Source organism: Elephas maximus, chromosome 8 (genome assembly GCF_024166365.1).
Source record: "Elephas maximus indicus isolate mEleMax1 chromosome 8, mEleMax1 primary haplotype, whole genome shotgun sequence".
NCBI classification, from domain to species: Eukaryota; Metazoa; Chordata; class Mammalia; order Proboscidea; family Elephantidae; genus Elephas; species Elephas maximus.
Genome location: NC_064826.1, coordinates 48,197,206 through 48,212,476, shown reverse-complemented (window position 1 = coordinate 48,212,476; position 15,271 = coordinate 48,197,206). Strand labels below are relative to the sequence as shown.

The window sequence follows — 15,271 nt, the reverse complement described above, 5'->3', positions numbered from 1 at the left end:
TCATAAAATGTGCAAAGACCTAGAGTTAGAAAATCAAAAGGGAAGGACACACTCAGCATTTCTCAAGCTGAAAGAACTGAAGAGAAATTTTAAGCATGATGTTGCAATATTGAGGAATTCTATACGGAAAATATTAAATGATGTATGAAACATCAAAAGAAGATGGAAAGAATACACAGAGTCACTGTACCAAAAAGAATTGCTTGATGTTCAGCCATTTCAGGAAGTATCATATGAGCAAGAACTGATGGTACTAAAAGAAGTCCAAGCTGTACTGAAGGCACTGGCAAAAAACAAAGCTCCAGGAATTCACGGACTACCAGTTGAGATGTTTCAACAAATGAATGCAGCACTGGAAGCACCCGCTTGTCTATGCCAAGAAATTTATAAGACAGCTACCTGGCTAACCAGCTGGAAGAGATCCATATTTGTGCCCATTCCAAAGAAAGGTGATACAACAGAATGTAGAAATTATTGAAAAACATCATTAATATTACACACAAGTAAAATTTTGCCAAAGGCCATTCAAAAGTGATTGCAGTAGTATATCAACAGGGAACTGCCAGAAATACAAGCCGTATTCAGAAGAGGACATGGAACCAGGGTTATCATTGCTGATGTCAGATTGATCTTGGCTGAAAGCAGAGATTATCAGAAAGATGTTTACCTGTATTTTATTGACTATGCAAAGTCATTTGATTGAATGGATCATAACAAATTATGGATAACCTTACAAAGAATGGTAATTATAGAATACTTAATTGTGCTCATGTGGAGTCCATACATAAACCAACAGGCAGTGGTTCAAAAAGAACAAGGGGATACTGCATGGCTTAAAATCAGGAAAGATGTGCTTCAGGGTTGTATCTTTTCACCATACTTACTCAATCTGTAAACTGGACAAATAATCAGAGAAGCTAGACTATATGAAGAAGAACATGGGATCAGGATTGGAGGAAGACACATTAACAATCTGTGATATTTAGATGACACAACCTTGCTTGCTGAAAGTGAAGAGGACTTGAAGCACTTATTGATGAAGATCATACTACAGCCTTCAGTATAGATTACACCTTAACATAAAAAAAAAAAAAACCAAACCCAGTGCCATCGAGTCGATTCCGACTCCTAGTGACCCTATAGGACAGAGTAGAACTGCCCCATAGAGTTTCCAAGGAGCGCCTGGAGGATTCGAACTGCCGACCCTTTGGTTAGCAGCTGTAGCACTTAACCACTACACCACCAGGGTTTCCCCTTAACATAAAGAAAACAAAAATCCCCACAAGTGGACCAATAAGCAACATCATAATAAACGAAAGAAAGGTTGAAGTTGTCAATGATTTCATCTTACTTGTATCCATAATCAATGCCCACGGGAGCAGCAGTCAAGAAATCAAATGATGTATTTGCATTGGGCATATCTGCTCAAAAGACCTCTTTAAAATGGTAAAAAGCAAAGATGTCACTGTAAGGACTAAGGTGCACCTGACCCAAGCCATGCTGTTTTCAGTCACCTAGTATGCAAACGAAAGATAGATAATGAATAACAAAAACCAGATAAGAATTGTGATGTCTTTGAATTATGGTGTTGGTGAAGAATAGTGAATATATCATGGACTGCCAGAAGAATGAACAAATCTGTCTTGGAAGAAGTACAGCCAGAATGCTTCTTAGAAGCAAGGATGGCAAACTTTGTCTTGCATGCTTAGGACATGTTATTAGGAGGGATCAGTCCCTGGAAGACGTCATGCTTGATAAAGTGGAGGGTCAGCAAGAAAAACGAAAACCCTCAATAAGATGGATTAACACAGTAGCTGCAACAATGGGCCAAGCATAACAATTATGAGGGTGATATAGGACTGGGTGGTGTTTTTTTCTGTTGTTCATGGGGTCACTATGAGTTGGAAACAACTCCATGGCACCTGACAATACAAAAAGTAGTAGAACTTAAGTAATAACATCCAACATTTACTGAACACCTACTATGTTCTAGTCGTTCACTATTCTAAGCACTTCATATACCTGTCATATCTAATCCTTATTAAAAAAAATCCTTATAGCTAATGTTATTTCCATTTTACACTTAAGAAAATTGAGGCATGCACAAGGAAACTTGGTCAACATCACACTGGAAGGGATAGATTCAAACTCAGGTATTCTGACAGTAGATATAGCAATTATGCTCTACTGCTTCTCATGGAGAGTGTTGCTACCTGAAAATTGTTGAAGAAAAAAGTTCAAATTTTTTAAAAATCTCAAATTTCTCTTGTTATGTCTCCTTATCAGCTACAAACAAGTTTCTCAATACTTTTTTTCTTGAGGTAAATGTTCTTCAGCTATGCTTACTTCCAAAAAAAATAATATGAGCACAAGGGGAAATAGTTACCATATTTATTAAATTGTATCACATAGCCTTTAGAAATACAAATCATAGGGCGTTCTCAGAGGAAAATAAATTGTGGGAATTCTAATTTTAAAAGATTTCAAAGAAAAATTGACAGTTGCCTGTCAATAACAAATCCGTTGTTATTTTTCATTCTGAAGGATGACAGGTACAGAAGATGGAGTTAACTATATGCATGGTGTTCTTGTTAGTTGCTGTTGAGTCAGTTCTTACTCATGCTGAGCCCATGTATATGCATGTCGTTGTTGTTAGGTGCTGTTAAGTCAATTTCAATTCATAGTGACAACATATGACAGAGTAGAACTGCCCCATAGGATTTTCTTGGCTGGTAATCTTTACAAGAGCAGTTCAACATGTCTTTCTCCCTCAGAGACTCTGAGTAGGTTCGAACCGCCAATCTTTTGGTTCGCAGCCAAACATTTAACCATTGTACCGCCAGGGCTCCTTGTTATATATGCATACATCATGTGAAATGAAAATAGGAGTAACATATAAAATAGGTATTTTCGTTCTCTTGAAATGTTTTTTTTCTTGCTTTCTGGCTACTCTTTAATGGTGGTGACATTCAGATTCAGGTCCATGGCATTCTGATTTATTCTTGTATCCAAAAGGAAGTGTGGTAGATACAGGCAGGGCAATAGCGTGTAGGCAAATGGAATAGCTACTATACATATTTTTGTAATATCGAACCTTAGACTGGGCCACAGATATAGGACTTATGATGAGAGGACTGAATGAAAAGATTCATGCATTTAACTCTCTCCTAATTAAATGGTTTCCAATTCCTGTGCTTTGTACAGAATTTCAAGCTCTTCAGAATTTCTTAAAGGAAAAAGAAAATCGTATTTATCGAATCCAACAAAACCATTACAGTACATAGAAAAGATGAAAGAAATTGTACTTCTCAGTTCTTCTCAACAGTAAAAGTGAAGGTGAAATGGATTTTCTGAGTGATACATTCTGGGAGAATAATCTGGGCCTGCCTGGCTCAGCACCTCCTTTGCTCCTCTAGGAACATGTTCTGCCCCTGCGTGAGAGACCACCCTAGTTCCCTGCTGCCCATGGGTAAATCATCCTGGTTCTGAGTTTCACCAGAGGCCCATTTCCTCTCACCCTAACACATCCCTAGATTGACCTTTATCAATAAATTGGCAAGTGTTTTTATCTGTATTTTTACAATAAAAAAAAAAGAAAACGTGGGAATGTTGTGGTTCTCCATTCGCCTTTCTTGCTTGTTTTGCCTTAATTTGTTCAAGTGGACAAGGCAGGTGCTGCTTACTGCTTCCCTCTCAACCTGCTTTACAATAAACTGATAAAAAGGTCTTTTGCCTCCCCCATTAAGGTCTTCATCAAGTATCTTGCACATACCAGTTGCCATCTAATTGATTCCAAGTCATGGCAAGCCCATGTGTGCCAGATGTAACTGTCTTCCATAGGGTTTTCAGTAGCTGATTTTTTGCAAGTAGATCTCCAAGGCTTTCTTGTGAGACAGCTCCGGGTGAACTCAAACATGCAACCTTTCAGCCAGCAGCCCAGCCTGTTAACTGTTTGCACCAACCAGGGGCTCCATCTGACACATGTTAGGTATTAAATCCATTAGTGTTAATTTAATGATTGATTAAATAAAGAATGAAGATATGAATGAATAAGCAAATAAGTGTAATTAACTAGGAGGACTTGGCTCAGTTGTCTTTGGCACATCAATAAATAAAATTAAAGACTTCTTTAGAGACTCTAGACTTTTTCAAGAGATGTTTTACATTTCTTTTGAGAATTTAGTAGCATTATATAGTGAAGGAAAAAATGTCTATTTGTTCATATTTAAACTTTTTGAATGATTTCTCTGTTAGCATTCTGTTTTCTTTTCATTCATTCTTTAAGCCATCATCCCACCACCTACCTACCCCACCAAAATTACTGCTATAACTTTTCCCTAATGTCCCCATTGCCATTATGAGAGGCACAGAGAGGTTTCCGTGTCATTAATTTCAGCAGACTTTGTGTTCGTATCTTGATGGTCTGGTCAGAAGCTTTAGCCACTGTTAACCATTTAACCATTCCGTCCTCCCTCTCCTTTGGCTTCTATGACAGGAAGGTCTACTGTTTTTGTTTTGTTTTGTTTTGTTTTACTTCCCTGGCTACTCCTTTGCTAGTTTCTTCTCTGATTAACTGTTAAATGTTGGAGCTGCTCAGACAGTTGTTCTAGGGATTCTTGTTTCTTTTTGCTACACCATCTTGCTATGCAATTTGATTCATTCTCACAGCCTAAATTAGTGTTGTCTTTCAAGTTGATTCTCTCCAACCAAGAACTCTCTCACTTGACATCTCCACTTTAAAGTTTGGCATGGACCTCTAATTCAGTGCGTCCAAAGCTGTACGCACAGCCTTTCCCCCTTTACCTGCACTGAATCCTGAGCCCCCTCTCATGATGCCAACTTAGTGAATGGCTTCACCATCTACCAGGTTTACCATGACTTCTTCTTTCTCCATATCTGTCCAGTCCTTTTAAAAACCATACCAAATCTACACTCCAAATATTTTCCCAACCCACTTCTTTCCATCCCCATGTCACCATTATCTTTTGTCTAGAACACTATAATGGTTTTCCACTGGCCTATAAACATCTTGTCACCCTCAAATCCATTTCCGCAGAAGAGCTAAAAAACCCATTGCTGTCGAGTCGATTCTGACTCATAGTGACCCTATAGGACAGAGTAGAACTGCCCTTTAGGGTTTCCAAGAGTGGCTGGTGAATTTGAACTGCCGACCTTTAGATTAACAGCCAAACCCTTAACCACTAACACTGCCAGGGTTCCCCAGAACAGCTAGGAGATCTTTACGGAAAATGAAAATCTAGCTTTTCCATCTCGTTGACTAAGACACGTCAATGATTTCTCATTCTCAATAGACCGTCCCAAATCCTAAGCATGCCTTGAATGGCCTTGAGTAATCCGGACCCTGTTTACCACTTCTTTCTCTCCTACCTTTCTCTGAAAGAAGTCTCTTGATTCCTTTTTCCAGTTTCATATTATGTAGCATATGGAAAAGATGCATTCTTTCACTCGTTATATATTAGATGAATGCATATGCATAGGATCCCATCTTCCCTTTGGTAGTACTCATCACACTTAAAATTATTTGTTTAAAGACTACACCTCTTGCCATACGAATTGTGAGTTCCATGAGGACAGGGGCTGTGTCTCTCTTGTTCACTGCTTTGTCCTTAGTGCCTGACATAAAATAAGTACTATAATAATGGGTAGGGAAGGTGTCTGGCCTTTTCTAACTTCACTAGGGGAAGGAACATCAAGATCAACATCCTGAGGCTGATTCCTATGAGGCAGAGGTAAGACATGCCTCTTTCCTCCATCATCTTTACCAATTCTGACACCACCCACCCCTCCCACAGCACTCTACTTCTCTGCAGCGTTCAGTAATTCATTGCAATGGCCACATAGAACTCATACACAGTAACTCATGATTATGGGGTTTATAAGGGAAGTAACACGTTACAGTTCAGGCTCAGGAACACTCAGGATACAGTTCTTGCATCAAGACAGCCTCTTCCCAGCTGCGCTCGCAGGCATGCCTCTCCCTGGCCTTCTGCCTATGCCCAAAGGCCCTCAGCTTTCTTGTTCTGAGAACCAGGTAGCCCACTGTGTGGTCTTTCCTGCCACTGCTTCTCTGCCACCACTTCTCATCATCTTCAGGGTTACAACTTACTGTCTGTCTCCTGGGTCCAGGAGCATCTCAGTGCAGGGATCCTGGGTCCAAAAGATGGGCTCTCTGTTCCTGGCTGTTCTTTCTTGGGTAGTGGTAGGCTCTTCTCTTTCCTACCTCTGGGGTGTCTCATTTCATGCCCAGCAGGATGGCAGAACTGACCAATCCCTTTGGTGGGCCACAATTACTCTATCACACAGTCCTGCCCAGTCACTTGGGTGGGAGTTACAAGACTATGGTGAGAAAGACCGCACAAAAGCAGTCCAACTCAACGCAAATGCTTTAAAAATACTGATAAAATGAATAGTGAAAAAATGACCTTGCTTTTGAACTTTTCAAAAATAACATGGAATTTTGTAATCCCTAGACAGCATTCAGTGTATTGGTAATCGCATGTGGTAATAAGCTACAGCAAAGACAATCTGAAGAGAGTGATGGTACCTTCTCTTGCCGATTTTACCCTACACAATTCACAAAAGTCAAATATGTATGAGAAACAATGTTTATAGCAGCTTAGAGTATATCACTAAGGACTGTATTTCACTATTTTCATAAATTTTTCTTTTTAAGGGCAAAAATGAAAGATTGTAAAGCATTCTTGTGCTTCCTAATTACCGACATTCATGCTATTTGTTCTAAATTGAAGCATAAAGGGGAAAAATTGATCCAAGCAATTGATACTGAGACAAAGATGACATTCTACTTTTTTTTTATAATTTATTTTATTTTACTGTTGTTGAGAATATACACAGAACATACATCAATTCAACAATTTCTACATGTACAATTCAGTGACATTCATTACATTCTTCAAGTTATGCAACCATTCTCACCCTCCTTTTCTGAGTTATTCTTCCCCCATTAGCAGAAACTCACTGTTTCCTAAGGTTCCTAACTAATCTTTCATATTTCTCTTGATCCCAGATAGATAGATCTTAAAAGAGCACAATGCTCAAGGTAGACATTCTTTACTAATTAAACTAAACTATTATTTTGTTTTAAGAAGACTTCAGAGCATATTTTTAGTTTAAGATTTTCAAATTATCTCAGGGTAATAGTTTCAGGATTTTATCCAGACTCCATGGCTCCAGAAAGTTTAAATTCTATGAGAATTTAAAAATATGTTCTTCACTTTCCCTCTTTTGATCAGGATTCTCCTATAGAATCTTTGATCAAAGTGTTCAGTAATGGTGTTCAGGCACCATCCAAGTCCTTCTGATCTCTTGGCAAAGGAGGCAGTTGTTCATATAGGCAATTAGCCACACATTCCATTTCCTCCTCCTATTCCTGACTCTCCTTCTTCCTCGGTTGCTCCAGTTAAATAGAATCCAACTGTTATACCTTGAAGGGCTGCTTGCAAGGGTTTAACACCCCAAGCACTATGCAAGGAACTAAGAGGTAGAGCAGAAGCAATGAACATGTTATTAGGGAAATGGTATTCTACTTTAGTAATTTAGAATTATCTTTATTAATTTTTAAAGTAATAAAAGTAATAGATTAGTGAATGTAAAAACATGTAAACTTTAATTTTCTTTTCCAACTTCCATCCAAATTTATTGTCCTGAGGTAATCAAAGCTGATGAACTTTCATACATTCTTCAAGACTATTTTTTACATTAATATGTTGTTAGGTGCCGTTGAGTCAATTCCAACTCATAGTGACCCTACTCTGTCATGGGACAGAGTAGAACTGCACCATGAGGTTTCCTAGGCTGTAATCTTTATGGGAGCAGATCATCAGATCTTTTCTCTTGCAGAGGGGGCTGGTGGGTTCAAACTGCTGAGCTTTCAGTTAACAGCTGAGCCTAACAAAGCGCCTAACCATTGCACCACCGGGGCTCCTTCATATTCATACAGACATATAGAAGAGTTTACATATATATGTAAAAGGCCTTAGTTTTTGGTTATTTAAAAAAAAAAAGGATTAACAATACACATTATTCTGCAACTTAGATTCCCTATTGAACAGTAATCACAAGGATCTCTCTGGGTCAATAATAGATATCTAATTCATTGTTTTTCAAATAGATACTTTTTTTTAATTCATTGTTTTTAAAATAGATACTTGTCTGTAGTAATGATAACCACAATTTATTTAATTATTTTCTTATTGATGGACATTTAGATCATTTCTAGGATTTTGCTACTACAAGCAATGCTGCAATAAACCTATTTTTTTTGTAGGTATACTTATACATCGGTGCCTTTATTTCAGAGGACACATTCTTAAAGTGAGATTACTGAGGCAAAGTATATGTGTATTTGTATTTTAATAGCTATTGACATCCTAAAATATTGTTGCATTTCATATTTCCAAGATAGCTGCTTTGTCCCCCCTTTTTCTCTCACTTTCAGACCTCTGAATCTCAGCTGTGCTCTCTTTCCAATTCCTGAATTAATACTTCTGCTCTAAGAAAGCATTGCTCCTCACCATGGTGACCCTCACTGCAGCTCTAGTGGTTTTCAACTCTTGGTTACCTTCCAAGTCTCCCACTAGAGCACGCTTTGATTTCTGGATGACCTCCATGCCACAGGGCAGTCTTGGCAGTACTATCTGATAAATATTTTCACTTCATCATTTCCCCGCTGTGGAGATCTGGGGCCACTCAGCAGGAAATGTTCCTCCCTAAGTTCGAAACTGAAAGTAGTACCGAGGTCTCCTCTGCTTTGGGTATGAGTTGGAATCAACTCGACAGCAACTGGTTTGGTTTTTTTGGTTTTGTCCTTTTATAGGGCTTCCTCCTTCTTACCATCACCACCCCATACCTCAGGCCAAGACCTAAAGGCAGTGGTGTTGGAAGCCTGAAAAAAGCAGGCAGTTTCTTAAGTCTAGCCTTGTTCTTCAGAGTCGCAACGAGTCGGAACCAGCTCAACAGCACCTAACAACAATATACTTCATACAGTCCACGTTCCAATTATTAATGGATGTTTGCAGCTCTTTCTTCTCATTTTGAGTCATGCCACATTAGCACATGAAGGTTCCAGAAACTTGACTCTATCCATGTCATCAAGGTGGACTCTACTTTGAAGAGGCAGCTTCCCCAGTCTTATTTTGAGTGCCTTCTCACTGGCACTATATCAGACAATATTCATCTGTTACTCATAAGGTTTTCACTGGTCAATTTTTTCAGAAGTAGACTGCCAGGTCCTTCTTCCTAGTCTGTCTTAGCCTGGAAGCTCTGCTGAAACCTCCACCAAGGGTAACCCTGCTCGTATTTGAAATACTGGTAGCAAAACTTCCAGTATCACAGCAACACACAAGCCACCATAGTACAATAAACTGACCATCATGTGGTAGTTATTGTTTAAGAAAATATGGCATTTCTGTTTCCTTAATTACTGTTTAGGGAAACAGAAATACCATATGATCCAGCAATCCCACTCCTGGGGTATATATTCTAGAGAAATAAGAGTTGTCACATGAATAGAGATATGCATGTCCATGTTCATTGCATCATTGTTCACAATAACAAAAAGATGGAAACAACCTAAATACCCATCAATGGATGAATGGATAAAGAAACTATGGTACATACACACAATAGAATACTATTTGACAAGAAAGAATAATGATGAATCCACAAAAAATCTCACAACATAGATGAATCTGGAGGACATTATGCTAAATGAAATGTCAGTCACAAAAGGAAAAATCTTGTATGAGACTACTATTGTAAAAAGTCAAGAAAAGGTTTACACACAGAGAGAAATATTCTTTGATTGTTACCAGGGATGGGAGGGGGAGGGAGGGAGAATCACTAGATAGTAGACATGTGTTAATTTTGGTGAAGGGAAAGGCAACACACAATATGGGGAAGGTCATCACAATGTGATGAAGACAAAGGAAGACACCGAGAGGTATGTAAGAATAAAGGGCAACTAAGTTAAATACTATAACATATCCAGTCCTACAACAACAGTAATAACAAACAATAACATACTGATAGATACAAAGGTAGATATGTATGTGAAATAGGTGTGGAGGTCCTAGGGGAGTACACCCACATGCATATAGAGGTATGGTTATGAATGTTTCTGCATACATGTTTGTATGTGGTGCATGTATATTCATATATGTAGTAGAGCACACTGGGGCACAGTTATGGAAACTTCTTAGACATAACCAAACACTTTGAGGGACTGAGTTACTGGGCTAGAAGCCTAAGGACCATTGTCTCGGGGGACATCTAGGTCAATTGGCATAACACAGTTCATAAAGATAATGTTCTACATCCTACTCTGATGAGTAGATTTGGGATCTTAAAAGCTTGCAAGTGGCCGTCTAAGACACAGGTACTGGCTTCTTCCCATCTAGAGAAAAGGAGAATGAGTAAAACCAAAGACTCAAGGAAGCAATTAGTCCAAAAGAGTAATGACCCACGTGAACCACAGCCTCCACCAGCCTGAGACTAGAAGAACTAAGTGGTGCCCAGCTACCATTACCAACTTCTCTGCCCAGGAACACAGTAGAAGGTCCCAGTTAGAGTGGGAGAAAAAAGTACAATAAAATTCAAATTCGAAAAATACCAGACTTACTGGTCTGATAGATACTGAAGGAACTCCAACACTATTGCCCTCAGACACCCTTCTAAGTAGGAACTGACACCACTCCCAGAGATCACCTTAACAGTCACAAAATAGACTGGCCTGTAAAATAAACATTAACACCCATGAGGAATGTGCTCCTTAGAACTATCAACTTTTGGAGACCAGAAGGGAAACATTTGCCCCAAAGCAGAGAAGGTAGGGAAGGGCAGGGAAACCAGAAGAATGGAAACAGGGAATCCAGGGTGTAAATGGGGAGAGTGCTGATGTATTGTGGGGATTGCAACAATGTCATGGAAATATTTGTGTATGAATTATTGAATGGGAAACCAGTTCGCTTTGTAGCTTTTTAGATTTTCACCTAAAGCACAATAGAATGTATACATATACATATACTATGCAGGATGTATTTCTTTTTATATTTTCTTTTCTCCTCTCTTATTTTGAGATCTCTGCTCTAATTCAATCATCTTGATAAGGTTAGAATAATTCCCCAAATTTTGTCCTCAGGAAGGGTGCATGGGTAGTATACATTCAGAACTTCTGCTTGTTCAAAAGTGACTTTCTTTTGCTCTAAAGATGAATGACATCTTGGCAGAGTTAGGTTCTTGGCGTCGCAGTACTTTTTTCTCAAGTTGCTACAGATACTACTCTGCTGTCTTTCAGCTTCACGTACAACAGATGAAAGATTTGATGCTCTTCTGTTCCTCTTTTCTTTGGAAGTAATTACGTTTTTTTCAGTGTGGAAACTGGTAAGGTTGCTTTATAACTTTAGAGTTTGAGAATTTTCAACTAGCTGTATCTGGGGCTCAGTATCTTTCACTAATGTGGCCTCAGACTCAGTGAACAGTCTATAGGCTCAAGTGTTTCTTCATTTTAGGTAAAATTTCTTCTATTATTTTATATTTCTTGTCATTTTATACCCATGCATTCATTTTTTTCCTTCTAGAACTCTTAGTGCTTACACATGGGGGCTCCTGCATCTATCCTCTAAGCCTGTTATCTTTTCTCTTAAAATATGTATCTTTTAGTTTTTCTCTATGATATTAGTTTCTATTGCTTCTGTAACAAATTATCACAAATTTAGAAGCTTAAAATAGCAGAAATTTATGATCTCACAGTTTCATAGGTTAGAAATCTGATGTGGGTCTCATTGTCCTAAAATCAAGGTGTTGGTGGGGCTTTGTTCCTTGCTGCAAGCTCTAGAGGAGAATTCGTTTCCAAAGCCAGCAATGTTGCATCACTTTCACCATTCTTTTATAGTCTCACCTCCTTCCTGCCTATCTCTTCTTATTCTTCTTCCACTATTAAAGACACCTGTGATTACATTGAGGCCACCTGATAATCCAGGATAATCTCCTAACCTCAAGGTCTTTAATTTAATCACATCTACAAAATCCCTTCTGCCATGTAAAATAACATCCACATGTTCCAGGTATTAGAACATAGACATCCTTAGGGGGCATTTATTCTGCCTGCTGCATCTGTGTTGTGACATGGTCCTTTCATTTCATCTTCAAAACATCTAATTCAGTAATAAGCAATAATAAATTTTAAGATAGGCAAGAATGATGAGTGAAAGGAGAATTTAAATAAACCTAGTAATTTCCAGGGCTGTTCCCAAGTATGCGTTTTCAAAAGTAGTTCTTATTAGCCTTCGTAGAGCATATCCCCTGGCCCAGAATACTCTGTGCTCCCTCTGGAGTCACTAACTACGTGCTCTTTTTCTCTTACAGAATCCAGTGAAAATGAAGACAAGAGTACAGGTGCCTCAGGGGAGACACCCTCCCAGCCTTATCCTGCACCGGTGTACAGTCAACCTGAGGAGCTAAAGGAGCAGATGGATGACACAAAGGCAACTAAACCTGAAGAAAATGATGACTCAGACCCCTTGCCTGAGAACTGGGAAATGGCCTATACAGAAAAGGGTGAAGTCTACTTCATTGAGTGAGTTTCAGAGAAACATAGCAGCATATCAATGATGTAGCAAACAGATGTGTTTACTTTCAAAAGCAAACATTGAATTTTATTATTTCTGGCATTAGCTTCTCTCTTTGTGAGAGGATAATGGGATGGCGCCCTAAATATACTTCCAGATTCTAGAATACAGCTATAAGTCCAAGAATAAATTAAGCAATTTCACTAAAAATTTCTGTAATCATGACTTAACAGACAATTCACGTGATGATATTATTAAATTAGAAATAGTCTACATATCATGGGAAATGCTTACTCTACTGTTCCAAGGTCCCCTTATAGTCCAAATAAGATATGATCTATGTATAATTTAAGGCATATTGTCAAAAGTGTCCACCATCATGTTTAGGAGTTTAATAGGATACAATCCTTTCGAGCAAGTATTTACTGGTCATAAAAGAAAAATGTTTTAAGCATTTGACCCTGAGATTAGGTATGAATAAAATAATTTGGTTTTGTACAGTTCATCATACCTTATTTTTATTGGATTCAGTTCTATTTGTTGTTTACCATTTTTATCATTTGCCAAGAAGTGCTAATCCTGAACTCCCCTTTATGTCTTTTTTTTTTCAAACTCTAAATTTTCATGTATATTATTGACAATAATGTCCAGCTTCCATTCTCTTTATCTTCTAGGAATAGAGTAATTTTTAAAAGAGGAACTCCAAAATTGAAGATTATGGTACAAAATTAAATTGATGATGTATAAAAGTCAATCAAAGTGTTCATTAAAAAGGAAAAAACTACATATATTATAAATGACCAACAGCCCTTATTCCCTCAAAGTTATGTAAGCCTCAAAGAGAAGAAATAATAGAAACTAAAGTTTTCAGTGTTGACACTGGATAAAAAAATATGTAAACTCATACTATTCAAGAAAAATATTAAAACTGGATTCCCTTTGCCAACATGGAGTGATTTATGACTTAGATCTCCATAGGCAGAACTCAGTTGTGAAATTGAAATGTTACCACATACCAGTATTTAATTCTCACGTGAAGTTGGAAACTGAATCATGTGGCCCAGGGAATACATAATCAGGTAATTACTTGGTGCTCTGCTTGAGTTCAACATGGATGAGAAATGAGTGTTTTGCAGAAAATGAATCGCTAACATTCAACTTTTGCAAATATTCAAAATTTGAAAAAAATAATAAGAGTATCTTGCATTATTTCTTATAGCTATAATCAGTGCCCCAGATACCTCTTATATCCCGTAAATGGAAAAGAGAAAGTCAGATAGAAATTTGAAAAAATGTGACAAATTGACACGATTCAAGTATTAATATCTAGAAACATAATTTTGGTATTGATAAGCACAGGATGGCACCTTGCAGACCAGAAATCAAAATATAAAACCCTAACTGTAAGGATACATACCAATAATTAATGGCTGATGTTCAGAAAAAGGAGACTGATGATATACAGACTTTATTATGTAATACAGGGGGAGTAAGGCCATGTGGAAACAATAAAAGTAACCCAGCATGACAAGGTGATAAAAGCAAGAACTGTTTCCAGTAATGCAATTATAAAAACTTTCTTTGTGATTGTAAAGTAAACTTCCTCCTTTGAACCATGTCAGGTTTTGGGGTTGCAGAGAAAAGGGACTTTGAAAGACAGGACTTGGCCCAGGTATAGAAAACAATGAGTCTCTGTCCAGGCTAGGGAAAATCTACCAAAAATTATTCCATTAATACTCTATCTAGCCTGTCAACCAGTGTTGGCACCCAAAGGTTCATAAGATTTTCTCTCTGTTCTCAAACAAATTGTCAGGTTGGAGAAGAGAGACAAATAGTTATAAACATAGAAAAAAAACTAATTTCTGAATTTTGTGAAACTATTCAGAGAAGGATAAGCTTAACTATCCTTCAGAGGTAAGTAGTAAAAGGAGAATGATGAGGAAAGTGAGACAACAGGGACTTGAAAAGTTGGTGATACGGAGACCGTTCCAGGTGTAGGAACTGTCATTGCAAAGACCCAATCCCTAGAGAAGCATGCATTAGTTGGTGAATCCTGGAAAACGACTGCCTGGTTTTGAATTTGCTAGATCATTGTTGTTGCTGTTAGTTGGCATTGAGTTGGCTCCAACTCATGGCCACCTTATGTATAACAAACCGAAATATTGTCCAATCCCGTGTCATCTTCATGATCATTAGTATGTTTGAGTCCATTGTTGCAGCTATTGCTAGATCACTAGTGCTTTTTAAAGGCAAGCAGAGGGCTTTGTTAGCTTGCTTTTGTAATCTTCTTAATCCTAAAAGGAAGGATGAATGGATAGTTTTAGGAGTAGACATAGACTGAGGTGGAAAAATAAGGACACAAGTAAGAGACAATTTTATTTGTGGCAAGTAAGCTGATGCTGAAGGAGACTTATCCAGAGGTTAAAGTGAATGAAGAAGCTTGGAGTAATGGCTGAAGTGAAGCAACAGGAAGGCAATGCATAAGGCAGGAGCAAATCCTGTATGAAAGGCTGGCCAGCTCAGGAGGTTACTCCACAGAATGAAGACATCCCTTTCTTCTGGACCAGTTTGGGCTTCATGTTTCTTTCCTCTCAAAAGGTTACCAATGAATCTAAAGATTAAGTGTGATGAGTTCAGATATGAGAGAACAGGGAGCACAGCAG

The 15,271-nt window shown here is 38.1% G+C and overlaps 1 protein-coding gene across 2 annotated transcripts in view; it reads left to right on the top strand.

The window, feature by feature from the left end:
• Positions 1-15,271, top strand: part of MAGI2 (membrane associated guanylate kinase, WW and PDZ domain containing 2) — a 1,497,921-nt gene that overhangs the window by 973,327 nt on the left and 509,323 nt on the right. For both annotated transcript variants that reach the window (XM_049894296.1, XM_049894295.1), the window contains exon 5: positions 12,406-12,616. In XM_049894296.1, coding sequence (XP_049750253.1) covers positions 12,406-12,616 — 211 coding nt within the window. The remainder of the gene's footprint in view (positions 1-12,405; positions 12,617-15,271) is intronic.